Genomic DNA, 25,964 nt, shown 5'->3' on the forward strand with positions numbered 1-25,964 from the left:
TTTGTAATAAAAAGCCCTGAGTGGCAAAGCAGACAAGGAAGTCACTTGTTCCCAGGACGGTCGGATGGAAAGAAACCTGGAGGGTGTGGCCCTCCTGTAATAGCGGGAGGGAGGAAGGGCTGCAGGCAGGGGTGGGGAACCCAATGCTGCGGCTCGGAAGCCAGGGCTACGCGGAGAGCGGCCTCCGGTCCTCACAGGGCGGCTCTGGGGCAGGTGCGGGGGGGCAGGCCTTTATGCATCACCCCAAGGAGTGGGTGTGGGGAGACAGCGTCTGCACACTCCCTCTGATGGGCTCCTTTCAGCCCTCTGAGGTTCCATAGCTGGAGCTGTCTGGGGCAGGGGCCTGCAGGACGCCAGGCCTCTGTCGGCGGTGGGACAGCGTGGCCTCAGGTTCAGGCCGCTGGCCTCTGCCCGGGCACAGGGGGTGGCGTTTTCTTGTTCAGGTCACTCTCCTGTCGCCAGGGTCACCGGCCAGGTGGCGGCAGCCTCGGGCAGAGGACGGTGCAGCCAGCCCGCCGGGCCAGGCTCCGCTCATGCCAACCTGGGCTCAGCTAGAGCCACAGCCCAGAAACTGGGGTGCGGTGCAGGGGGCCGAGGAGGCTCCAAGTGAGGCAGGGTCGGTGACTACCCGGCGGGCCTTGCCACGCCCAGCTTGGCCTCCAGGGATCTCTGGGGAAATGCATACCTGCGCCCCGGTGCGACGGCAGGTCAGGGCTTCCTGGGCTTGGGTGTGGCAGCCCTGGCTCGCCTCGCGCATCTGTCCTCGACAGATAGGGAAACCGAGGCTAGCTGGGTTGAAGTCCAGGTCTTGGGCATTCGCTTGCTCTTGAAGCCACCCGCCTCAGCCCAGTTGCACAGGGCCTACCTCCGAGGCCAGGCAGGTCCCCCCCAGGCCTGCGGGCCCGGCCGAGGGGCGCGGTCACACACGCGTGATCCCAGGCCCCTTCCCTGCGACACTCAGCCCAGAGGGGCCGTCGCGGGCCCGCCGGCAAGCGCTGCTGGTTGCAGCCGTCACGCAGACCTCCGAGGAAGGAAGAGCCAGGGCCAGCCGGGGAGGGGGTGAGAGGGTGGCCGGGCCCAGGTCTCCTCAGACCCCGCCCGGGCTCAGAGCCGCAGGACGAGCCCCCGGTGCCGTGGAGAGCAGGAGCTCTGAGCTGGACGGACACACGGCCAGGCGCGAGCACGCTTGCTGGCTTCAGCCCCTCCTTCTACAGAACTCGAGACTAAAGAAAACCGCTCCGGCCGGGGTCTCCAGCAGCACCCAGGCAGCGGCCGGAAGTGGTCAGTGGTGGCCTGAAGCCACCGCTGGGCCAAGACAGGGCAGGAAGGCCCCGCGTGGCCCTCTCCCTCCGCTCACCGCCGCCTTGGCCCCCACGCTGCCTGCCCCGCGCCGTGGCCGTGGCTGGATGTCTTCTCCAGGACCGAGCGGGACAGGCCACTGCCCTCAGCCCCGCCCGCACCGGGCCCAGCCGTGTCCTTTAGGACACATACGCACGTCAGCCCGCGAAAGCGCTCCGGTGCTTTGACCAGCAACACACGTGTCCGTGTTTCCAGTGTAATATAAGGCTTCGTTGAGCAGTATTAATGGATTTATTCCAGCTATATTATTAATTCTTTTGGGTAATGTAATCTTAGAAAAATGTGTTATTTTTTTAGCTGTGTTTTGGTGGGAAATGTTGTTTTTGTAACATAATAAAGCACCCTTTCCGATGACTGCATCTCATGACTGAACCGTCCCTGGGTTGTCCCTTGCTCAGAGGCAAGGACAAGGGGCAAACAGAGCTTGGGGACAGTCAGGAAACTGGGGGCAGCAGGCCCTGGTGGTTCACACCTGAAATCCGAGCTACTCAGGAGGCTGAGCCCTGAAGATGGCAGTATGAACCCCACTTGGGTAGGAAAGTCAGTGAGACTCTTATCTCCAATGAGCTTCTAAAAGGCCAGAAGTAGAGGTGTGGCTCAAGTGTTAGGGCACTGCCTTGAGCAGAAAAGCTCAGGGATAGAGCCCGAGTTCAAGACCTAGTGCCCGCACCAAAAAAACTGGTTGCTGGTGGTTCGTGCCTGTCATCCTAGCTAGTCATGAGGCTGAGTTCTGAGGACCATGGTTCAAAGCCAGCCTGGGCAGGAAAGTCTGTGATACTCCTTATCTCCAATAAACTATTCAGAAAAAGCCAGAAGTGGAGCTATAGCTCAAGTGGTAGAGCACTAGCTTTGAGCACAAAGAGGCTCAGGGACAGCACCCAAGCCCTGAGCTCAAACCCTGGGACCAGCAAAAAAACAAAACAAGAGAGAGCAGGAAGTAGGCCATCCCACCCTGGAGGTTCTGTTGAGGTTCTGCAGCCTCAGTTTGTCCCCTGGGCCAGGGGGACTCGGGGATTCCCCTGAAGCCCAAGGGGATTGCACCATGTCTAGGGAGAAAGGCCCAGGGCAATGGCAGGCAAACGGGAGGCGGCGGGGCGTCAGGCTCCCCTGCTCGCAGGCAGTCGAGTTTCAGTGCGGTGAGGACACTCAGCGGGCTGGAGGGGGGTGGCTGGAGGGTGAGAACGAGGGACTTATGGAGATGGTCTGTGACGAATTCCTGCCGGGGGAGGGGATGGGGGGGGAAGCTGAACTCCCTTTTAGGTTGCCTGTGCACCTTCCCGCCCCTCACGGCTGACTGCTGCTCATCAACACGGTCTGGGGGGCCCTCAGGACAAGTTCCAGCAACCGCTGGGCTGGGGCTGAGAGCAGAGGAACAGCAAAGGGCTGGGGCCCGCGATCCTGAGGCACTGCAGGGCCTTTGGAGCCCGGCCCCCAAGGTGCCCTGGCCGGCGCAGAGCCGCACCGCGCAGCGAGTACAAGTGGCCGGCAGCGCGTGTGCCCCGGGGGGTGATAGCTCCTCATTACAGACGGGGTCTGGGGGGCCCACGCCGCACTCTCCCGGGACTGTTCCAACCCTTTGCCTCTGCAGGGCTGACACTGTCTAGGCATCCTGGGTCTTCTCTCTACGGCATGAAGAATTATGAGGCAGGGGAAGTGGGAGCAAGAGACCAGGGAAACTGAGGAAAGCCCCTTAGCTACTGGCGGGTTGGTACAAATCCCCACCTAGGACGCCTGGCTGGGAGGCCCTCCTCACGCCCTAGGGGGCATCGATCAAGCTGAGCAAGGAGGAGGAGGAGGAGGGGGAGCACAGGAGAGCAAGAAGGGGGCCTGGAAATCCGTAGCCCACCGGCAGTGCTGGTGGGGTCCCTATTTTGTAGTCCTTTGTGGGGAGCCAGCGGTGCTGGCATCTGGATGTACCGCTGCCCCGCCCCCTCCCCAAGAGCACCTGTCCCGTGCGGCTCTGCTATCTGAGTTTCTCAGTCTTCAGGAAGAGGAGGGGCATTGTCTCCACGGGGGCCCCCGTCTCTGTCTCCCCCCCCCCCCCGCCCCATCTGATCGTCTTTCCCCTTTCGCTTCTCCCGCGATCTAGTGCACGCTCTGTCTGAAACTGGACCTTCAGACCCTACGCCCCAACAGATGAGCTCCAGCCACTTGCTCCCGTCCCAGTGCAAGAGGCATGGTGGCAGGCCGAGAAAGGAGAATGGTTACAGGGCTCCGGCGTGCCGTGGGAACACGGGGTTTCAGCCCATCTTTAGCCGACTTCCGGGATGCGGACAGGAGCTCTAGGTTTCACAGACAGAGAGCTGGGGACTGAAGAGAGAGCGGTATGCCTACGTGTTAAATAGCCCCAGGGGGACCTGCCTGGTCCTTCGTTCAGCGTTATTTTGGGACGCCATTGCCATCACCGCCACCGCCAGTCAGCACGCACAAGTCACTGTTGCCTGGCGGGTGGTCCTTCTGGAGACGGCTCTGGCGGTCTTGTCCCTTGTCACAGAGGTGTTGATCAGTCTTATCTTCCCCGGACTCCAAGGTGACTGCAAAGTGACTGCAGAGAGACGGGCTTGGACCAAGCTCACATGCTTTCCTCCTACTTGGGGTTAATTCCTGGGCCCAGCAAAGCATCGTTTAAGCACCTCTTAGCCAGGAAGAGCTGTAGCTTTCTCTGCAACAACACCCCGGTAAGGGAAAGTCACCCCTACCAAGCAACTTCCCATCAGAGAACAAATTCCCATCCCAGCACATTGGAGACCTGGCTCTTGCTAGGGACGTTTACATTCCTTTAAAATCGAACACAAATGTTTACGTTGTTCTGCACAAGGGATATTCTAGAAATGTCTTTGCACAGACACTCTGGCCAGAATGGCTCCCACTCTCCGTGTAAGAGTTCAGATGGCTTCCTGTGACTGCTTGGGCAGGGCTGGCTCCGTGCAGGCCAGCTCTCCCTTCAGGACTTTTCTGGCATCTTCTCCAAGGCCACATCTAGGGAAGAGAAATTACAGATGATTAAAAAAGAAGTTAAAACCAGGAGACTGTGAACGTATTACCCAAATAAAGCATGTATGTTTCATTTTAAGACATGGCGGGTAACCCAAGCACTGATGGCTCACGTCTGTGATCCTAGATATTCCGGAGGCTGAGATCTGAGGATCATAATTGAAAGCCAGTCCCGATGGGAAGGTCCATGAGACACTGGTCCCCAATTAACTGCCCGAAGTGCTGGAAGCGGAACGGTGGCTCAAGCCCTGAGCAAAAGAGCTCAGGGACAGAGCCCAGTCCCTGAGTTCAAGCCCCAAGATGGGCAGGACAAAAAGATCCCCGGCACATAGACTGTATAGCAAACAGCAAAACAGAGAAAGGAGCTGCTGGTGCTGGTGAGCGTAGGTCTGGGCAGCCAGACAGGTCTCTGAGTCATCAGAACGTCGGAGCTTTGGGTATTTTCCTACATCCGCACCCCAGAAGCAGCTAGAGGATCGCCTGGGGGTAAACACAGGGCAGACTTTTGCAGGCTTCCAGCAGCGAGGCAGGGAGGCACCTGAGACCGTGGGGACCAGGCGCCCATCCGCCCCAGGGAAGCCCCTGGGCGAGCCTCGTCCTCCGGCAGGCCCCGAGGCGCTCCCATAGCAGCCGCTGCCGCCGCTTCACACACGCGGCGACTGCCTCGTCCCCCCATGTCCCCTCCACCTCCCGTGGCAAGAGGAAGCCAGCAAGCAATGCCTGCGGGTGGCCCAGGGACAGGAAAGTGGAAGGCTGGGGCAGGAATGGGGGGTTCTACCTCAAGAGGAAGAAACGCGCAGCCTGGCTGGGCAGCCAGGGCCCACGCGCAAGGAAGGGAAGAAGGTGGGGCCAAGTGGAGTGGCATGCTCATCCGGGTCCCCGGGCCCGAGTGCCGCAAGCAGACGCGGGTGAGCCCACACCACCAGCCCTTTCGTCACCGGCCCTCGTTCCCGTGGCCACTCACTTGGCTCTGTAGAACCTGGAAGGCAGCAGAGGATTCCCCAGGCCAACACGGCCTGCCGCTCACCCCCACCACCCGACTTGGGGCGTCTCCTGCTTCCTGGGTGCATTATCTGGTGCCAATACCAGCATTTAAACCCACCCCAAGCACATCCTCCGAACGTAGAGAGGAGCAGCCATGACAAGTCCACAGACTGCGGCTTCTCTGCACGGATGACACACAGGTCTCGGGATCACGTGTTCTGTTTAGTGATCCTTACACACTGACAGGAGCCTCGGGTCAGCACACCGGACGTCTCCGTGCGCGCTCTACACTAAGGGTCCTGCCGAGCTGGCTCCAGAAGACCCGTGTGGGAAGCAAAGGAAGGACAGTTTTCCAATGGGCCAGAGCGGTTGCAGATGCCAGCAGAGCCTGGGGCTCATCTCCTCAAATGCTTGGCAGTTGTGTGGAATCCAGCGAAGATGCTTCCAATTAGGAGTCGTTTAATCGGATTAATTAAGCTTGGATTATTTTCACGCAAGCTGGGTGCTGGTGGCTCACACCTATAATCCTAGGTACGGAGAGGAATGAGGTTCAAAGCCAGGCTGGGCAAAGATACTCTTCTCTCCAATTAACCAGCAAAAAGCCACAAGTAGAGTGGCTCAAGTGGTAGAATGTCAACCTTGAGCAAAAAAGCCCAGGGAGAACACAAGGCCCTGAATTCAAGACTAGGTGCTTACACATGCTCAGGAAGGAAGGGAGGGAGGGAAGGAGGGAGGGAGGGAGGGGGAAGAGAAAAAAGAGAAAGATAGATGAAAGAAAGAAATACAGAAAGAGAGAAAGGAAGGAAGGGAGGGAGGGAGGGAGGAAGGAAGAGAGAGAGAAAGAAAGAAAGAAAGAAAGGAAGGAAGGAAGGAAGGAAGGAAGGAAGGAAGGAAGGAAGGAAGGAAGGAAGGAAGGAAGATTGCACTGTGGGGCACTGGTGGCTCACGCCTGTAATCCTAGCTACTCAGGAGGCTGAGATGTGAGGATTGCAGTTCAAAGCTGAGCTTTGGTGTCAGCAGATTCCGGGTCCCCTTCCCAGTGCTTTTCCTATTTGCAGAAAATGGAGGAGAATTTGACCTGCTCTGTTTCCATGGAGACATCTGTGATGCCACATTGCTCCTGCATCCCAGGAGAAGGGGGCCGTCGAGGCCGGTCCACTCTGGCCCGGCCCGGCCCTCGGGTCCCGGCTCCAGGTCCCGGCGGGGCCGCAGCGCGGTCCTGGGGAGCATGGGCCTGCACGGAGCGCTCAGCTGGCAAAAGGAGAAAGCCCCGTCTTTCCGAACTTCCTTCCCGATGCTGCCCAGCAAGGGCAGCGTCTCCGAGAGGCACAGTCTCTCCCTGCACCCCATCGCTAAGGGCATGCGCGTTCTCCAGAGCGTGGCCACGCGGGACTCCCACGACCCGGAAGGGAAGCAGTGGGGGGGCCTCCACAGGTCGGCTCAGGTCATCAAGCGCTACTACTCCAAGATGGTAGGGGCCTGGAAGTAGAAGACGTCTCTAGGTGTGGCTTGGAAGGGAGGGCGAAGGGAAAGCCAGGTGGATGGGTCCCCTGCCCCATGGTGCGCTGGGAGGGGTGGCCAGGGGCAGTGGGGGGGGGAGGCTGCTGGGAGGCCCCGGAGGCCAACTGGACACAGGGCGTCTTTGCTCAGGTCTCCACAAGCCTTGCAGAGTTGGGTGTGCGGGGGGGGGGGGGGGTGGCAGCCAGTTGCCGTCTCTCAGCGATGGGGTCTCATTGCTCCCCCCTGCCTCCCCAGAATGAGCTCAAGGACATTCCCAGCCCCACCGGCTTCGTGTCCAAAATGGAGGAACTGAGGAAAGTGTTCCTCATGCGGCCTGGATGCCCCCAGTTCAGTACCAAAGCCACTTCCATGTCATACTTGGGTAAGAGTCACGCCAGCGCCACCTGCCACCCGGAAGCCCTCAGCTCCGGCTGGGACTTCCACGGGGCCCTCGGCCCCGGCCCGGCCTTCCGGGGGGCTCCAGGAGCCACTCCGCACACAGGCGCGCAGCGGGAGCTGCAGCAGCGGCTGGAAAGGGGGGGCGGATGGAACCGCGCTCACGGCTCCCCCCACCCCATTACTGTTGCCATTTCCTCCCACCCTTGCTGCTTGCCAGCCGTGTAGAGCAGGGGAAGGAGATGGTTGGAGCTCCTAGAAGCTTCAGGAAAGAGGCCCTTAAGGCCTACAATGGCCCAGTAGGCACAAACACCCATAAGGAGCCCCGGAAGCCACGGCATCTAGCCCTCCTGCTCCTGCGGAGGACACAGGCAGCGGCCAGCGTCAAAGCCCCGTCCCAACTGCCCTGTTCCCTGACCTTGGCATTGCCAAGGGCCCTGTCGTGTGCTAGGGGAACAGGGGAGGGGGAGGCCTCCCACAGACTCTAGGGGACAAGATTCCTGATGTCCTCGCAGAGAGGAGTCTTAGGACACATCAAGGTAGAAGCCAAGGCCCAGAAAGGGCAGTCCCCACCAGAACGGGGTGTGGAGGAGTGTGCTGGGCCTGTGACCTTGGAGGGTGTCGGGTGGGAATGACTCAGGAGGAAACTCACCTTCCTGACGAGGAACCCTGGGTCCTGGGCACCTGAGCGATGGGTCATTCTGGCGGTTCCCTTGTTTGCCGCGATCCTATGGGTCCCAGGGTACCACGTCCAATCCATTTACTGAGTCTGAGTCATGGCGGTGAAGAGGTGTGTTTTCCTCGTGCATCCTTTTAAACAAAGGACCAGCCCCATCAGACGTTGCTTTAAGTCCGGTGTCCTTCCTGAAAATGAGTATTTTTCTTAAACACTCTGTGCCGGTCCTGGAGCTCGAACTCAGGGGTGTGGGCATTGTCCCTTTGCGGGCTCTACTTCTAGCTTTTTACTGGTTAATTGGAGATGAGTCTCAGGAACTTTATTGCCTGGGCTGGCTTTCAAACCATCATCTCAGATCTCAGCCTCCTGAGTAACTAGGATTACAGGTGTGAGCCACCAGTTTCCTAAACATTTCTTGATCAGCGGGGTCATTTTACGAATGCGTCTCCCCGGGACCCACACCTTTCTTGAGCTATCCGCCGTAGGTTTCCGGCATGCAGTACTAGCTTGGGCCGGCCAGGCCAGGCCAGAGGGAGAGAGCTGCTTTTTTAACTTTGCTTGCGGCTCAGTGAGGGAGAGCGGAGCCCGTGCTTTCATCAGCTGCTGACTCTTACGCCCTCCCTGGGATCCCAGCCCGGCCCCGGGCCACACCGTCCTGATGAGAAGCGGCGTCCCTGGGGGCCGTCGGTGCCCGGCCTGAGGTCGAGGGGTTCTCCATCGCGTTCTGTCCATCGGACGCTGCCACTGCTCTACTCAGGCAGTTCACGGCGGCAGCAGGAGGTTGGAACTCGTGCTTTCGTTCAGGCCACTTCTGAATACGTCCTTGGACTGTGGGCCGCACCCGCCTACCTACGCCTTCTGAGTCGTTTGGGCGACAGTGAAGAGCCGCCATGCCCAGCTTGTTGACTGAGCTGCGGTCTCACTCCCTTTTCCCCCAAGGTGGGCCTTGAAGACGGAGATCTGCCCAATCTCTGCCTCTGCAGTAGCTGGCGTGACAGGAGCGTGCCACTATGTCCCACCCTGCTCCGTGTTAAGAGATAACGGGCACGACAGTCTCTTGGGGATGAGAGCCCTCTCCAGTCACATGTGGCACTTTGCATCCACAGGCTCGGACAGCATGGTCACTCTGCCCATGGTCGTGTGTGCCAGCTCCCCAGCCTGGAGGGGGGCTGAGGAGCCTCTCCCGGACACTCGGGGCTCCAACATGAACGAGGATGGTGAGGAGACCCGGGGGCCCCGGGTTCGAGGCTCCCTTCCCCAGGGTCCCCTGTGCCGGCTCGCCCAGACCCTGCTAAGCGGCGCGCTCGGCGTCCACTGAGCTGTTCCTTGCGGCTCAACTGCAGTTGAAGAGTTTGTCCCTTACTGAGGCTCCGAGGGGACTCCTGAGTCACCACGAAGCACGTGGACAACGCCTTCTGCCACCGTGGCCCCTGCCTCCCCACTTGAGGAAACCTAGACTCCCCTCTGGCTTCAAAGCTAAAGACAGGACACCGAGGTCCAGGCGTGTGTGGCCCACGAGGGCCCCGGGCGGCTCCGGCCGCCCTCTCGCCTGCCTCCCAGGCTTTGGTTCCTTTGTCCTGGGAACCTGGATGAGCACCGTACCGCCCCGTCCTCCGGGCCAGGTGTGGCCAGGTGTGGTCGCCCCGGGAGGCCCCCGTCCTCCTGCCGCCTGCGGGTTAGGACGCCGCACACTTGGATGGCGGGCTGGTGGCAGGACTCAGAGACAGACAGATGCCGTGGGCACACACGCGCGAGTCTCAGGGAGGCCGAAGGGCGGGCGTCTCCACTGGCAGGACCAGGAGGGCCGCTGGCCTGCTGGCCTCTGCTTCCTTGACAGGGCCCCCCCTCAAGTTCAGCAGGAGCGCCTGCGAGCTCGGCTACCGGCAGAGGGAGGCCGAGGGCCCCAGCCTGAGCCGCAGCCTCAGCTTCATCCCCACGGCCTTCCTGGTTACTCCGAAGCGGAGGCTGCCCTGGTACATCTCCGTCATCCATGAGAAGGTACGGCCCGCGGGCTGCTGGGCAGCCGGGCCCAGATGTGGCCCAGCATGACCCCCAGGCCCCGACGTGGGCTGCTGTGAACCAGAGGTCTGACCAGTCGCTCTGTCCCCGTGTGTGTCCGTTCCAGAGGGTGCCAGTTAAAGCTGGCATGCACTTGACTGGCAATCACCCTATTATCTGTTGACCCAGAAATTCTCGCTTTGGAGCATGCATTCTAGATAATAGAAATAACAATTTTCAACTTGGTACACAGCGATTCATGTGTGAGACAACAGCTGTGGTGTTAGCCTTTCATTTATTTATTTTATTTTTTAATTTCTTACCAGTCCTGGGGCTTGAACTCAGGGCCTGAGCACTGTCCCTAGCTTCTTTTTGCTCAAGGCTAGCACTCTGCCACTTGAGCCACAGCGCCATGTATGGCTTTTTCTACATATGTGGTGCTGAGGAATCGAACCCAGGGCTTCATGCATGCTAGGCAAGCGCTCTACCACTAGGCCATATTTCCAGCCCTTAAGGAGAGACTGGCTTGTACTTGTCTTATAATTTTTCTTCTTTTTCTTTTTTCTTTTTTTGGCCAGTCCTGGGCCTTGGACTCAGGGCCTGAGCACTGTCCCCGGCTTCTTCCCGCTCAAGGCTAGCACTCTGCCACCTGAGCCACAGCGCCCCCTCTGGCCGTTTTCCATAGATGTGGTGCTGGGAATCGAACTGAGAGCTTCATGTGTAGGAGGCAAGCACTCTTGCCACTAGGCCATACTTCCAGCCCATATTTCTTCTTTTTCTAAACCCAGAGCTGGATCTTGAGGTCATTGGTTTGCTCCTTTTGTCCCTCACAGATGTATTCAATGCTATGAGTTTGACTTTAGCCACCGGGTAAGCTGCATTCTGCAGGTTTTGATACATTCAGTTCTAAATGCATCCTCATTCCCTGTGTGACTTCTTCTTTGATCTGTGAGCCATGGGGAGGACTATCGCTTTATTTGCACACCCCTTTCTAGAATATTCTGCTGGGAACTGGGCAATTCCTTTCCCACATTCCTCCAAGTTCAGAGATGGTTTGCTGAGACTTTGTTTCAGCTGCTGTTTTCTTGAGGATGTTGTTACTTTGTCTTCCATTCTGAGGAGCTAGGAGAGTTGAGACTTTGACAAAGGAAGGCTGAGCTGGCTTCCTGACAAACCTCCAGAGCCCCAAAGGTCTGGAAGGGGGCAGCTGCTTAAATGTGAACTCAAAGCCTGATACCTGTGTCATGGTCGGGGGAGGTGCAGGAGCCAGGCGGGTAGGGGGGGATTGGAGGGGGGAGCCAACTTCTTGGATCGGATCTAGTGTCTGCTCTCTGGACCTGGGCTCGGTACGTAGTTTGGCCTTGGGGTTGGGGTGGGGAGGGGGTCCCAGGCAGTAGGCCCACCCCTCCTGGGCCGGAAGCAGCTGCTCCTCCAGCGTCCGGGGTGGCATGGCGGGAAGAGTCCGCCAGGCGGGCGGCCTAGGGAGCCTCCTGCCTTTCCACCAGGACCACTCTCTATTCATGATGGGGAAAAAAATCCAGCGCCTCGCTGAGCTGGAGGCCCAGGTGCAGAGGAAAGACCAGGAGATCCAGGTGCTGCGGAGGGAGAGAGAGGTCCTCAAGAAGCAGCTCAAGTCCCTCCTCAGGAGCCGGAGCCAGGAGCTGCCCATGGCCTTTCTCAACAGGGTGAGCCGGCGCCCGCGGGCAGTGTGAGCACTCACCCCCCCCACCCCACCCCACGAGCGGCGGGCTCCACTTCCAGAGCGCCCAGCCCGCCGGGGGCCCGCGAGCCGCCTCTCAAGCCAGGGCTGGGGCGGGAGGCCGGCCTGCCGTGGAGACACAGCGCCACCCACCCGCCTGTCTGGGCGGAGGCCTGCGTGGAGGCGGCTGGGGTGGGGCCCTGGGCTGCTCCCCTCATCTTTCCAAGACTTGACTTCTTTCCCCAGAGGACACAGCGCAGACTCACGCCGGGCTGGCAGGAGGGGCAGGGAGGGGGGTGCGGTAGAGACTGAAGACCACGGGCAGTGCCTCGAAGCTGCCCAGACCAGGCGGCCCCCTCCCAGGGCACTGGGTGGAGACTCTGTGTGTGTGTGTGTGTGTATGAGAGTAAGTATGTAACTGTATGTGTGTGTGACTGAGTTTCTGTGAGCGTGTATGAGGATGAGTGTGTGTGAGTGTATTTGGGTGTGATTGTGTATGTGCATGTGAGTATGTGTGATGGAATTTCTGTGTGTGTGTGTGTGTGTGTGCATGCGTGTGGGGGGGCGGGCTCCTCAACTCCTGCAAAGAAGGACTCGCCTCACCACAGGGCTGCTGGCGAGGGCACTGCTCTCAGGGGGGGTCCGAGCCCTACTGTCCTTCTGGACTGAGCATCGGCAGCCCCCCCACCCTGTGGCGCCCTGCCCGACTCGGAGGACCTGGGGTGGGGCGTCCCGGGGGAGGGGGGCGTCGTCAGGCGGGGCATCCCGGGGGAGGGGGGGCGTCACCCCACCGGGCGTCCCACAGGAGTGGTCCGTGGGGCAGCTGGGCGTCCTGAAGAACATCTACAAGGACGAGGAGGAGATGCGGCACTGGATCCAGGTATGGAGCTGGCTTTGGTCCCGGCCCCCACCCCCCAAGTGGTGCCAGGAGCTAGTGTCCCCTCCTGCGGCCCTGGGGGGCCGGCCCTCCCCGAGTACAGGTGAGGGTGTTGGGGGTCAGATCACCCCTTGGAGGGCGCAGACGGCAGGAACAACAGTAGGTCCTGGGCTGCTTGGGCCTAAGTTGGGGCCCCCCCTCTCCTGGGGGTGGGGGTGCCCACCTCCCTGCCCAGCCCCCTTCTTCCCCCCCCCCCCAGATGCAAGAGGCGTTTGCCACGATGGAGCCGGCCCAGGAGCAGCAGCTGGAGCTGGGGAGCGTGGAGGAGGAGAAGGGCCTGGAGGAGCCCGCCCAAGCCTCAGCGAAGGGCGGCGCGGGCAGGGCGGGGGTCCCCGTCTACAAGGACGCGGAGGCCAGGACGGAAGAGGAGGAGCAGCAGGAGGCGCAGCCGCAGGAGGAGGAGGGGGAGGAGGAGGAAGAGGAGGAGGAGGAGGACCGGGGTGGGTGGGAGCTTCGTGAGGAGGACGAGCACCCGGTCAGGAAGCTGTACTCGCTCACCGACTCCTTCGAGGAGGAGCTGCTGGCCCAGCTGGAGGAGTACGAGCGCATGCTCCTGGACTTCCAGAAGGAGCTCGAGCTCACCAGGACCCGGCACTCCCTGGCCGTAGGTGGGAGGCCGCGGGGGCGGCGAGGGGGCGCCCGTCCCTCCCTCCCCAGGGCGAGAGAGGGGGCCGGGGGTCACACCTGGCTTCCTCCCTCCACCCCCCACCCCCCTTGCAGGAGCCATCACATCCCTACACCGACAGATCGATTTCCAGGAGTCTCAGCTGCGCAAGGTCAACATGGAGAACGAGATGCTGAAGCGGGAGCTCCGGGAGCGGAAGCAGCAGCTGCAGGCCATGTCGGACAAGGTGCGGCCCTGAGCTCGAGGCCAGGGCAGCCGTGAGAGGCGGGGACCAGCCGGCCTCCTGGGGGCGGGGCCTCACCGCCAGCATCCTGAGAGGCGGGGACCGGCCGGCCTCCGGGGGGCGGGGCCTCACCGCCAGCATCCTGAGAGGCGGGGACCGGCCGGCCTCTGGGGGGCGGGGCCTCACCGCCAGCATCCTGAGAGGCGGGGACCGGCCGGCCTCTGGGGGGCGGGGCCTCACCGCCAGCATCCTGAGAGGCGGGGACCGGCCGGCCTCTGGGGGCGGGGCCTCACCGCCAGCATCCTGAGGTGGGGACCGGCCGGCCTCCTAGGGGCGGGGCCTCACCGCCAGCATCCTGAGAGGCGGGGACCGGCCGGCCTCTGGGGGCGGGGCCTCACCGCCAGCATCCTGAGAGGCGGGGACCGGCCGGCCTCTGGGGGGCGGGGCCTCACCGCCAGCATCCTGAGAGGTGGGGACCGGCCGGCCTCCTGGGGGCGGGGCCTCACCGCCAGCGTCCTGAGAGGCGGGGACCGGCCGGCCTCCTGGGGGCGGGGCCTCACCGCCAGCATCCTGAGAGGCGGGGACCGGCCGGCCTCTGGGGGGCGGGGCCTCACCGCCAGCATCCTGAGGTGGGGACCGGCCGGCCTCCTGGGGGCGGGGCCTCACCGCCAGCATCCTGAGAGGCGGGGACCGGCCGGCCTCCGGGGGGCGGGGCCTCATGGCCAGCATCCTGAGAGGCGGGGACCGGCCGGCCTCTGGGGGCGGGGCCTCACCGCCAGCGTCCTGAGAGGCGGGGACCGGCCGGCCTCTGGGGGCGGGGCCTCACCGCCAGCGTCCTGAGAGGCGGGGACCGGCCGGCCTCTGGGGGGCGGGGCCTCACCGCCAGCGTCCTGAGAGGCGGGGACCGGCCGGCCTCTGGGGGGCGGGGCCTCACCGCCAGCGTCCTGAGAGGCGGGGACCGGCCGGCCTCTGGGGGGCGGGGCCTCACCGGCCTGGGGGGCGGGGCCTCACCGGCAGCATCCTGAGAGGCGGGGACCGGCCGGCCTCCTGGGGGCGGGGCCTCACCGCCAGCGTCCTGAGAGGCGGGGACCGGCCGGCCTCTGGGGGCGGGGCCTCACCGCCAGCGTCCTGAGAGGCGGGGACCGGCCGGCCTCTGGGGGCGGGGCCTCACCGCCAGCATCCTGAGAGGCGGGGACCGGCCGGCCTCTGGGGGCGGGGCCTCACCGCCAGCGTCCTGAGAGGCGGGGACCGGCCGGCCTCTGGGGGCGGGGCCTCACCGCCAGCATCCTGAGAGGCGGGACCGGCCGGCCTCCGGGGGGCGGGGCCTCACCGCCAGCATCCTGAGAGGCGGGGACCGGCCGGTCTCCGGGGGGCGGGGCCTCACCGCCAGCATCCTGAGAGGCGGGGACCGGCCGGCCTCTGGGGGGCGGGGCCTCACCGCCAGCATCCTGAGAGGTGGGGACCGGCCGGCCTCCTGGGGGCGGGGCCTCACCGCCAGCATCCTGAGAGGCGGGGACCGGCCGGCCTCCGGGGGGCGGGGCCTCATGGCCAGCATCCTGAGAGGCGGGGACCGGCCGGCCTCTGGGGGGCGGGGCCTCACCGGCCTGGGGGGCGGGGCCTCACCGCCAGCGTCCTGAGAGGCGGGGACCGGCCGGCCTCCTGGGGGCGGGGCCTCACCGCCAGCATCCTGAGAGGCGGGGACCGGCCGGCCTCCTGGGGGCGGGGCCTCACCGCCAGCGTCCTGAGAGGCGGGGACCGGCCGGCCTCCTGGGGGCGGGGCCTCACCGCCAGCGTCCTGAGAGGCGGGGACCGGCCGGCCTCCTGGGGGCGGGGCCTCACCGCCAGCGTCCTGAGAGGCGGGGACCGGCCGGCCTCCTGGGGGCGGGGCCTCACCGCCAGCATCCTGAGAGGCGGGGACCGGCCGGCCTCTGGGGGGCGGGGCCTCACCGCCAGCATCCTGAGAGGTGGGGACCGGCCGGCCTCCTGGGGGCGGGGCCTCACCGCCAGTATCCTGAGAGGCGGGGACCGGCCGGCCTCTGGGGGGCGGGGCCTCACCGCCAGCATCCTGAGAGGCGGGGACCGGCCGGCCTCTGGGGGGCGGGGCCTCACCGGCCTGGGGGGCGGGGCCTCACCGCCAGCGTCCTGAGAGGCGGGGACCGGCCGGCCTCCTGGGGGCGGGGCCTCACCGCCAGCGTCCTGAGAGGCGGGGACCGGCCGGCCTCTGGGGGCGGGGCCTCACCACCAGCATCCTGAGAGGCGGGGACCGGCCGGCCTCTGGGGGCGGGGCCTCACCGCCAGCGTCCTGAGAGGCGGGGACCGGCCGGCCTCTGGGGGGCGGGGCCTCACCGGCCTGGGGGGCGGGGCCTCACCGCCAGCGTCCTGAGAGGCGGGGACCGGCCGGCCTCCTGGGGGCGGGGCCTCACCGCCAGCGTCCTGAGAGGCGGGGACCGGCCGGCCTCTGGGGGCGGGGCCTCACCGCCAGCATCCTGAGAGGCGGGGACCGGCCGGCCTCTGGGGGCGGGGCCTCACCGCCAGCATCCTGAGAGGCGGGGACCGGCCGGCCTCTGGGGGGCGGGGCCTCACCGGCCTTGGGGGCGGGGCCTCACCGCCAGCATCCTGAGCCCAGAGCTCCCGGCTGCTGGTGACAGCCCGGCCGGCCCCGGGGGGCTGAGAGGCCCCGCGCCCATTCCCTCCGGCCCGGTTTCCTCTCTCATGATGCCCAGACATCTCCGGGGCCAGGTCAGGAGCTGAGGCCCATCCGTGCCTAGAGGGGTGCTAACCCACCCAGCCAACTCGTGTTCCGTTAAGTACTTTTAGGGTTTTTTTTTTTTTAATTTGAATTATTCATGCCTATCACAGAATCAAATAGTTCCGTTTATTTTTCTTTTTGTTTTTTCATTTTCCTCTGCCACCCCCCAACAACCACTTTGGATGTTTCTAGCAAAGTCTTTAGAAATACCTGTGTCGGGGGCTGGGGATATAGCCTAGTGGCAAGAGTGCCTGCCTCGGATACACGAGGCCCTAGGTTCGATTCCCCAGCACCACATATACAGAAAACGGCCAGAAGCGGTGCTGTGGCTCAAGTGGCAGAGTGCTAGCCTTGAGCAAAAAGAAGCCAGGGACAGTGCTCAGGCCCTGAGTCCAAGCCCCAGGACTGGCCAAAAAAAAAAAAAAAGTGAAATTTGGGGGGCTGGGAATATGGCCTAGTGGCAAGAGTGCTTGCTTCATATACATGAAGCCCTGGGTTTGATTCTTCAGCACCACATATACAGAAAACAGCCAGAAGCGGTGCTGTGGCTCAAGTGGCAGAGTGCTAGCCTTGAGCAAAAAGAAGCCAGGGACAGTGCTCAGGCCCTGAGTCCAAGGCCCAGGACTGGCCAAAAAAAAAAAAAAAAAAAAAACAAGAAATACCTGTGTCTTACATGGGTGCTGGTAGCTTGCACCTTTAATCTAAGCCACTCAGGAATCTAAGATCTGCCATTGCAGTTTAAAGCCAGCCTGGGTAGACAAGTTTGTGAGACTCTTAGCACCAGTGAACCAGGGAAAAAAAATGAAGGTACGGCTCAAGCATAAAGTGCCAGCCTTGAGTGAGAAAGATGGGTCAAGAGTAAAGAGTTCAGGGGCTGGGAATGTGGCCTAGTGGTAGAGCGCTTGCCTCATATACATGAGGCCCTGGGTTCGATTCCCCAGCACCACATATATAGAAAACGGCCAGAAGTGGCGCTGTGGCTCAAGTGGCAGAGTGCTAGCCTTGAGCAAAAAGAAGCCAGGGACAGTGCTCAGGCCCAGGACTGGCAAAAAAAACCCAACACACACACTTCTGTACTTGAGGAAGGATGCTTCTGATACCTGACACGGTTCTCTCTGTTGTAACCTAAAGCCTTCCTCATTACCCTGCTGCCCCCCCACCTGCCGTTCACCCACCCCCCCATCACTGCGCACACTGAGCGCCCCGGGGGAGGGGGGAGGATCCAGCCACCCTGGCTTCCTTCCCCCACGTGGCGTGACTCCCGTGACTCCCGCGGGCTGTGTGCCGCATCGGCGAGCTGGGAGAACCTGACTTTTGTCCGAGGCCGCCTGAATCCTCCCCAGGCCAGGTCGGACGATCAAGGTCATGTTTTCATCTACCGTAGGAACCCTCGGTGGCCAATTTGGAAACTTCTGTCTCTAGTTCTGGAAGCGTTTATTGTTGTTTTCTCTTCCCTTCCCCCCCCCATCCCATCCCTCCCCTCTTTATTGATTTGTTTTCCTGTGCTGGTATTGGGGCTTGAACTCAGGATCTCGAGCTCTCCCTCAGTTTTTTTCTGCTCACGGTTGGCCTCCTACTCTTACGGGTTTGAGGGAGGGATTCCCCATCCCTCCACGAGTCCACCACTCAGAGATAGTCTCAGGCAAAAAGATGGGTTTATTGGGGAAGCAAAAAGCAAGCCAACCGGCCTGGGACGCAGCGCAGACTCGGGAGCTGAAACTGCAGTAGTGAAAAACAGGCTGACCGGCCAGGGACACAGTGCAGACCCTGGAGCTGCCATTGTGACCCCGAGCGCTCAAATTGGGGTTATAAAGGTAAAGGTGTGGCACAGATGTAGGAGGTTGACGCAGGGGGCAGAACACGCAACAAGCAAGTTAAGCCATTTACAGAAGCAGAATTTTGGGGTCAGGTTGACCTAATAATAAGATGGAGTCAGCTCTACTCCCCCCAACATTTCCTACCATGTTTCCCTAGTCAAGATGGAGTCAGCTCTACTCCCCACAACACTACCACTTGGGTCCTGCCTCTCCTTCGGCCTTTCTTTTCGGGTTACTGATTAACGTTTCATGGATTCGTCTGCCTGGGATGGCTTCAAACTTCAGTCCTCAGGTCTCAGGGCCCCAAGCAGCTAGGATTCTAGGCGTGAACCTGGAATTGTTTGTGGTTTCCTTACGTAACGCAGGCTGGCTTTGAACTTGCGACCCTCCTTGCTTTGTCCTCCGGAACGCTGGGACCGTGGCACAGCCATGGTTCTGCCCCTTGCCCTTCCACCCTTCACACGCCTTTCCGGTGTGTCTCGCTTCCTGTCGTTCCCGAGGGACTTGTGCTGCCCGGAGGCTCGGAGGGTGCCAGGTACCCGGAGGACAGAGGCAGCTCCCTCCCGGCTTTCCTGCCGCTGTGGCCGGTCCCTCGTGGAATCCGGGAAACCAGACCGTCTGCCTGCAGACCCGGGCTCGCTCGCGCGTGCTCGCGCCTGGTGCACAGAGGGCTGGAGGTGCCCACACTCTGTCTGAGCTGGCGGGCGGGGGGGGGGAGGGAGGGGGTGTGTGCAGACCCCCTGAGACCCCCTGGGTTCAAACTCAGTGCCACCACAGTGACACACCAGGCGCCGCCTCCCCCGGGCAGTCCCGACGCAGGTGCCGGGCTCTGTGGATGTCCAGACTTCCGACGCAGCCAAGCACCCGAGCTGGGCTGCCGCCTTCTGAGCCCCGTAGAGCGAGCTGGGCTGCCGCCTTCTGAGCCCCGTAGAGCGAGCTGGGCTGCCGCCTTCTGAGCCCCGTAGGCACTGGAGAGCGAGCTGGGCCGGGAGTCAGCTCTCCCCACAGGCGCTGAGGGCTCCTTTGCTTTGATCTGTTGCAGCCCACAAGGCCAGGCTCCCACCCCACCCCCTCTCCACGGCTCCCCACCCTCCAGGGCCGAGGCGGGCCGGCAGGCAGCGGCTCCACGTGTCCTCTGACCCCTCTGTCTGCCTTCCAGTTCTCCAACCTCCGGGAGGATAAGAAGCACCTGGAGATGATGGGCCTTATCGAGAGGGAGAACCTCATCCTCCGCCAGGTGATGGCCGGGGGCGCTGGGGTTGGTGGGGTCACAAGGTGGGGCTGAAGCTCCTGGGCAGCTGAGCCCGGGCCTCTTTATCCAGACCCACCTGAGGGGCCCCTGGTGATGGGTGGGGGCTGGGCTGGGCCCAGAGAACCCAGTGGAAAGGCCGGGGGCCCAGGAAGGAGCCGTTCTGGCCACATGGCTGCTTGCCTATGCTCTGGCTCTCCCCAGAAAGTGGTGAACTTGGAGAGAGACATGGTGGAGCGCAACCTGGCCATCTCGCAGCTGGACAGCAGGGTGGCGGAGCTGCAGGCGCAGGTGGACCAGAGCCAGGACCACCTGCAGCGGAGAAAGCAGCTGCAGGAAGACCTGCAGCTGAGGAACGAGATGACCCAGCAGGCGGAGCAGCAAGCCCGCGTGGCCCTGGAGAGCGCCCAGTCCCGGGTAGGCCCAGCCCCGCCCTCTGAGAGCCTCGGCCTGGGGCTGGCAGGCACGCAGTAGGCCCCTTGCTCGCCACGCATCCGGGCAGCTAGAGCAGGCAGGATCTCCGGCCTCGAATCTGAGCAGCCAACCATGGAGCTGACCCTCAAGGAGTGGGGAGATCATCGCGGCATGGTAGTTCACACCTGTAATCCCAGCTACTCAGGAGGGAGAGAGCAGCAGGACTGAGGTCTGAAGCCAGCGGGGGCAAAAAGTTAGCAAGACCCCATGTTAATCAATAAGCTGTGCATGTTGGTACTTGCCTGTGGTTCCAGCTTTGTGGGAGACCCTAGAAAGGAGGACCTGGCCAAATGAATGATGGTAGTAGTAAAGTAACCTAAGCAACATGGTAGAGCTCAAAGCACCTGTTTAGCAAGCACAAGGCCTTTAGTTCAAACCCCAATACTACAAGAAAGGAAGAAAGGAAAGGAGGAAGAAAGGAAAACAAAAGAGAGAAAAAAAGAAAGAAAAGAATGAAAGAGAGAGAGAGAGAGATGGCGGAGGGAATCTTCCTTGTTGGTTGATGGAGGAAGCGGGTCTTGGGTTGAACTGTCAAGGTGCAGAAAGCCAAGAAGGAGTTAGGGCAAGTGGAGGGAAGAAAAGTAGCAGTGGCCCTCCCCCAGGCCCGCCACCCAGGGGGCGGGGGCCGAGACCGGCTCATTTCACCCTCTAACAAAGCGTGGGACTGACCTTTTTTTTATTTTTGTCATTTTTTTTTGGTTGTTTTTTTGCCAGTCCTGGGCCTTGGACTCAGGGCCTGAGCACTGTCCCTGGCTTCTTCCCGCTCAAGGCTAGCACTCTGCCACCTGAGCCACAGCGCCACTTCTGGCTGTTTTCCGTATATGTGGTGCTGGGGAATCGAACCGAGAGCTTCATGTGTAGGAGGCGAGCACTCTTGCCACTAGGCCACATTCCCAGCCCTATTTTTGTCATTTTTAAGGGTTATAACTACACAGTAATTATGATTTCATCAGTCAGGGCATGAGTACAATACTTCCTGGGTAGGATTGCTCCTTCATCTTCCCCTCTTTCCCCCTCCACAAGTTACATAGTGTGGGCTGGGAATGTGGCCTAGTGGTAGAGTGCTTGCCTCCTATACATGAAGCCCTGGGTTCAATTCCCCAGCACCACATATATAGAAAATGGCCAGAAGTGGCGCTGTGGCTCAAGTGGCAGAGTGCTAGCCTTGAGCAAAAGACGCTCAGAGACAGTGCTCAGGCTCTGAGTTCAAGCCCCAGGACTGGCAAAAAAAACAAAAAAGAGAAAGAAAGTTATGTAGTGTATATTTTACCCTGTGTGTATGGAATACAGTGACTGTATTTGCTCACCCTTACTCCCTCTGTACCTGGGTCCCCCTTTGCAAAAGAAAAACAGAAGAAAAAAACATGTTTCTATGTCTTGGAATTTTGTTTGGTAAAGAGTGCGTTAGATGTTCAGAGGAAATACGCATTTCAATGCCTCCCCATGGAATCACCTCCTTTAGTCAGCCTGTTTGTGTGTAAATGCACAGGTCCCCTTAGTTCACCATGCCCCGGTGTATTTTAGATCTAGCTTCCGTATATGAGAGAGAGCGCACACCCTTTGTCCCTTAAGCTTGGCTTACCTCACTTCATACCATTTGTTCTAGGTCCACCCATTTCTCTGAAAATGGCCTAATATTATTCTTTCTGATGTATGATTAAAATTCTACCGTGTATAGGCACCACATTTCCTTGATCCCCTCATCTAATGTAGGGCATCTGGGCTGTTTCACAGCTTGGCGATTGTGACTAGCGCAGCGGTGAACACGGATGTGTCATTACCGTATCCCGGCTCATGACGTTCCGGGTCGATGTCCAGGAGTGGTTTGGCTGGGTCATAGGGAAGGTCCAGCTTTCCCTTTTTTGAGGCAGCTCCAGACTGCTGTCAAGAGCGGCTGTACTGGCTTGCATTCTCACCAGATAAGGTTCTTCCCACACCCCCACCAGCTTTTGTTGTTCAATGTAACTCGGGTGAGATGGAATCTCAGTGTTGATTTCATTTGCACTTCCCGTATAGCCAGGGAAGTTGAGCATTTCCTCAGGTGTCTATTTGCCATTCTTCTGCTTACGAGAAGTCTCTCTTTAGCTTCTTTGCCCATTTATTGATTGACTTATTAGTTTTTTTGGGGGGGGGAGTTAACTTTTTAAGCTCCTTGTATATTTTGGAGATTAGGCACTTGTCAGATGTATTGCTCATAAAGATCTTCCCTAGTCTGTTGCCTGTCGTTCTAGTTTAGTAACTGTATGCTTTGGTGTGCAGAAACTTTTTATTTTGTTGTAATCCCATTTGTCAAATTTTCTGTGTTACTGGAACTCTTTTCAACAAGTCCTTGCCTATGCCAAGGAGTTCTAGTGTTTTTCCTCTTCCATCTTGCAGTAGTCTCAAAGTTTCAGATCTGAAGTTGAAATCTTCGGTGCACTTTGAGTTGATATTGGCACAAACAGGAACCCAATTTTAGTTTCTACAAAAGGATGTCCAGTTCCCCCAATACCAATTATTGAAGAGAGTATCTCTTTCCCAACATATATTTTTGGGTCCCATCTCAAATATCAGGTAAATATGTGGGTTTATTTCTGAGTCTTCTTGTTTGTTCTATTGGTCCTTATGCCTGTTTTTGTGCCAAACTGTTTTTGCTATTATAGCTTTGTAGTAAAGTTTGAGAGATCTGGGATTGTATTACTAACAGCATTGCTTTTTTTTTTTTTTTTGCTTAAAATTGCTTTGGCTATTGGAGGCCTTTGGTTGGTCCATGTGACTTTTTGGATTGCTTTCTCTATCTCAGTGAAGAATGTCATTGGGATTTTTATGGGGCTTGAGTTGAATTTGTAGATCATTTTTGGCAGTGTGGCCGTGTTCAGCATATAAATGCCACTCTAAGATCTTTGAGCTATAAGATCTTGCCATCTGTAAATAGGGATAGCTGGACTTGTAGTCCTGTGTGGACCCCGTGTGTCTTCCTTCGCTTTATCTTTGAGTGGATTATTAACCCCCTTTCCCAGGCAGGGAGAGGGAAGCGGGGGCGGGGGTGGTGGTGGATGACCCACTCACCTGCCCAACTGGCAGCCGGGCCAGACCCTGAGGTGGTGCCGAGGCCCCCGGAGATGCCACGGCCATCCGCCGCCGGGACTTGCTCCTGGCCACCAGTGTGAGCACGGGGCAGGCAATGTCCTGGCTGGTCAGGAACTCAGCACCAAGCTGAAATGCTGTTCCCAGCCACTCCTGATTCCGAATGAAGCAGAGAGCAAGGTCTCAAACACGTGGCTGTTGAGATATTGTCTTCCCCTTCCACCAACTTAACCCAGTTGTGCCCTCATGCAATTGGGCTCTGGACTGGCCGAAACAGTGTCACTGAGGCCCACTTCTGCCATATTTATAACAATAATAATGTTGGGCTTGAACTCAGGGTGGGAGGGGTGTCCCTTAGCTTTTCCACTCAAGGTTGGTGTTCTACTACTTGGGCCATTTCTGGATTTTTTGGTGGTTAACTGGAGATTAGAGTCTCATGGACTTTCTTTCCAGGCTGGGTTTGAACCACCATCCTCAGATCTCAGCCTCCTGAGTAGCTAGGATGACAGGTGTGAGCCACCAGTGCCTGGCTAAAAGGCTTTTTGCTTGTCTTGGGGCTTGAGCTCAGGGCTTGGGCAGTATCCCTAAGCTTCTTTTGTTCAAGGCTGGCACTCTATCAATTGAGCCACAGATCCACTTCTCTGGCTAGATTTTTAAATGCCACAACCCAAGGGCCACAAGTGTGTGAGCTCACACTCTCTGTCACACTGGCTTTCTGGAGAGTGTCCTGAGGGCCAGAGCATGCTTCTTGAAACTCTTTGGGGGGAGAAGTGGATGCCCTTGGGGTTGTGAACAGCTTTGTAATGTTTTGAGTTTTAATCATGGGTGTCCCTACAGCTTGTGGGCAAGTGCTCCACAAATTGAGCCTTACCTCCAGCCCTCTTTCACTCGGGCTTTTAATTTTCTTCCCCCAAGTAAGACCTTAGGTTTTGGCCCGGGGCCAACCTCAAGACCATAATCCTCCGGCCTGTGCCTCTGGCGTCCCTACCCATAGCTAGGATCCCAGTTGCGCACTGCCGAGCCGGCTTACTGATCTGAGATGCGATCACGCTGAACCTCCTAGCGAGCAGAGACTCCAAGCAGGAGCCTCCGCTCCCAGCTATTATCTTATTTTGTATGGTGCTGCAGATAGACTCCAGGGCCTTGCGCACTAAGCGAGCACTCTGCCACTGAGCTCCATCACATCTATAAAACCATGCAGATTTTACTTTTCCCATCCTAAGAAGAACAGATGAGTGGAAGCCTGGTGAAGCCTTAGTCTCTGATTCTAGGCGAGCCTGGACCTGGGTTCTGACCTGGGCCGGGCAACCGCGCCCCCGCTTTGCTTGCAGCTGGAGAGGCTTCGGAACAAGGTCATCCAGGCCGCCTTCAGCGCCAGCGGGACCAAGGCCACCACCGAGATCTCGGACAACTCCATCCTGGAAACCCTGCAGGTGCGCGCTGGGCCTGGCCGCCTCTGCCTCCTGGGGCCCCACCTGCAGCTGGGGGGGGGGGGGCGGGGAGACCTGGGACGGGTGCAGAGAATGCTGCCCTCCCCTGGCTGTGCCACCTGTACAGTGTGACCTCACAGGGAGGGAGCGCGCTGGGCTCCCAGAGCAGGGAGATGGGCCGGGGTGGAGGGTTTCAGCCATGGTGGTGGGGGTTAGCTGTGGCTGGGAGGGGGGTGGGAAATCAGCTGTGGTGGTGGGGTCAACTGTGGCCATTGGGGGTCAGCCATGCCCGGGAGGTGAGCCGTGGGGGAAGGGGGGTCAGCCGTGCCCGGGAGGTGAACTGTGGGGGGGGGTCAGCTGCGGGGGGGGTCAGTCATGGGGGGGGTCAGCCGTGCTCGGGAGGTGAGCCGTGGGGGAGGGGGGGTCAGCCGTGCCCGGGAGGTGAACCGTGGGGGGGGGTGTCAGCTGTGTGTGGGGGTCAGCCATGGGGGGGGGTCAGCTGTGCTCGGGAGGTGAGCCGTGGGGGGGGGCAGCCGTGGCCCGAGTGTCTACACCACAGGAAGGGGAGGTGTCAGGACAAGCACTTTCTTGTCAGTGTTCCTTGCACACCCCTGGTGTGGCGCGTTCTGGGACGGGGGGGGGGGGGCTGCAGAGTCAAGGTGGGCGAGAAGGCCACGGAAGGCTGTTTCCTGTGCAGAAAATCATCTCGGAAAGAAACGAGTTCTACAACCAGCTGAAGCAGAAGGGGGTCAAGGTGCCACCGCTGCAGCCGTCGGACAGCTCCCTGCCCACGAAGGTCAAGAAGGTTACTTCCAAGTAGGACGAGGCTGGGCCCCGGGCAGGAGGCCGGCCCAGCCTGGGACCCTGGGACGCGGCCGGAAGCCGCCTTGGGCGAACCACTCTCTGAGACAGAATTAAACCCTAGTGTTGGCTGTGGTCTCTTCTTCCCTGGTACCCACCCCCAGTCCAGAGCTCCCTCACCACTCCTCCCCGAGCCCAGGCCCAACGGGGTCGCGGGGTCGCCTCCCAGCCCCCACCCTGCAGGAGGCCCGAGCCTGGGCTGCTGCGGCTGACCTGCAGCGCCGCCTCCTGGCCTCCCCAGCCACACAGACTTCTCCACCTGAGGCCCCCCCCCCCCGCCCACCCCGCAGGGCCTCCCCTGACTGGCCTACAGCTCCTAACATTCTGATTTTCGTGGCACTGGGCTTTGAACTAGCTCCTCTAGGCCGTGCCTCAGGCCCAGGCGGGGGTGGGAGGCGGGGGGAGGGGGGATGGTGGGGGGCAGAGGGTGGAGGGAGGGGGGGAGGGAGGCCTGTCCTGGCTCTGCTCCCAGCCGTTCCGACAGCGTGGGCCGGGGGTCAGAGACCGAGTGCCCAGGAAGGAATGCCGGCCGGTCCGCCCTGCCCTCCGCCCGCAGCCCGCGCGGGACCCGGCTCCCGCGGGCACCGGCCCTGCTCAGCGCGGACGAGGGCGGCCCCGCCACCGGGGTCCTGGTTCTCCAGGAGGCAGCCAGGCCACCGCCAGCCGGGCCTGCTTCCCCTCGTCCCCGGATTCTGAACGCGCGGCGGCTCCGGGAGCCTCGGTGGCGCTGGAGCGGATCCCGCAGACCCCGCCCCCCGCCCTTGGCCCCGCCCAGACCCCGCCCTCCACGCAGGCCCCGCCCCAGCAGTGACCGGGCTCTCCGCTTCCCCGCCCACCTCGCTTGGCCCCGCCCACACCCCGCCCCCGCCCCTGGCCGTCCCGGCCCCCGGCCGCCCCAGTGCGCTGGAGAAGCGTCTGCAGCGCGTG

At 60.8% G+C, this 25,964-nt stretch overlaps 1 protein-coding gene across 1 annotated transcript; it reads left to right on the forward strand.

The window, feature by feature from the left end:
• The first annotated feature begins 143 nt into the window (after positions 1-143).
• On the forward strand, positions 144-24,996 carry LOC125354430 (coiled-coil domain-containing protein 27-like). Its single transcript, XM_048350005.1, has 17 exons — positions 144-213; positions 463-606; positions 3,737-3,889; positions 6,396-6,808; positions 7,093-7,364; positions 7,454-7,532; positions 8,543-8,739; positions 8,849-9,126; positions 9,747-9,907; positions 11,413-11,613; positions 12,412-12,486; positions 12,743-13,151; positions 13,264-13,394; positions 19,117-19,194; positions 19,411-19,623; positions 24,078-24,179; positions 24,874-24,996. Exons 1-17 carry the CDS (start codon positions 144-146, stop codon positions 24,994-24,996), a joined length of 3,099 nt encoding a protein of 1,032 aa, XP_048205962.1.
• Positions 24,997-25,964: the final 968 nt, after the last annotated feature.

The sequence above is a fragment of the Perognathus longimembris genome, chromosome 7, assembly GCF_023159225.1.
Source record: "Perognathus longimembris pacificus isolate PPM17 chromosome 7, ASM2315922v1, whole genome shotgun sequence".
NCBI lineage: Eukaryota > Metazoa > Chordata > Mammalia > Rodentia > Heteromyidae > Perognathus > Perognathus longimembris.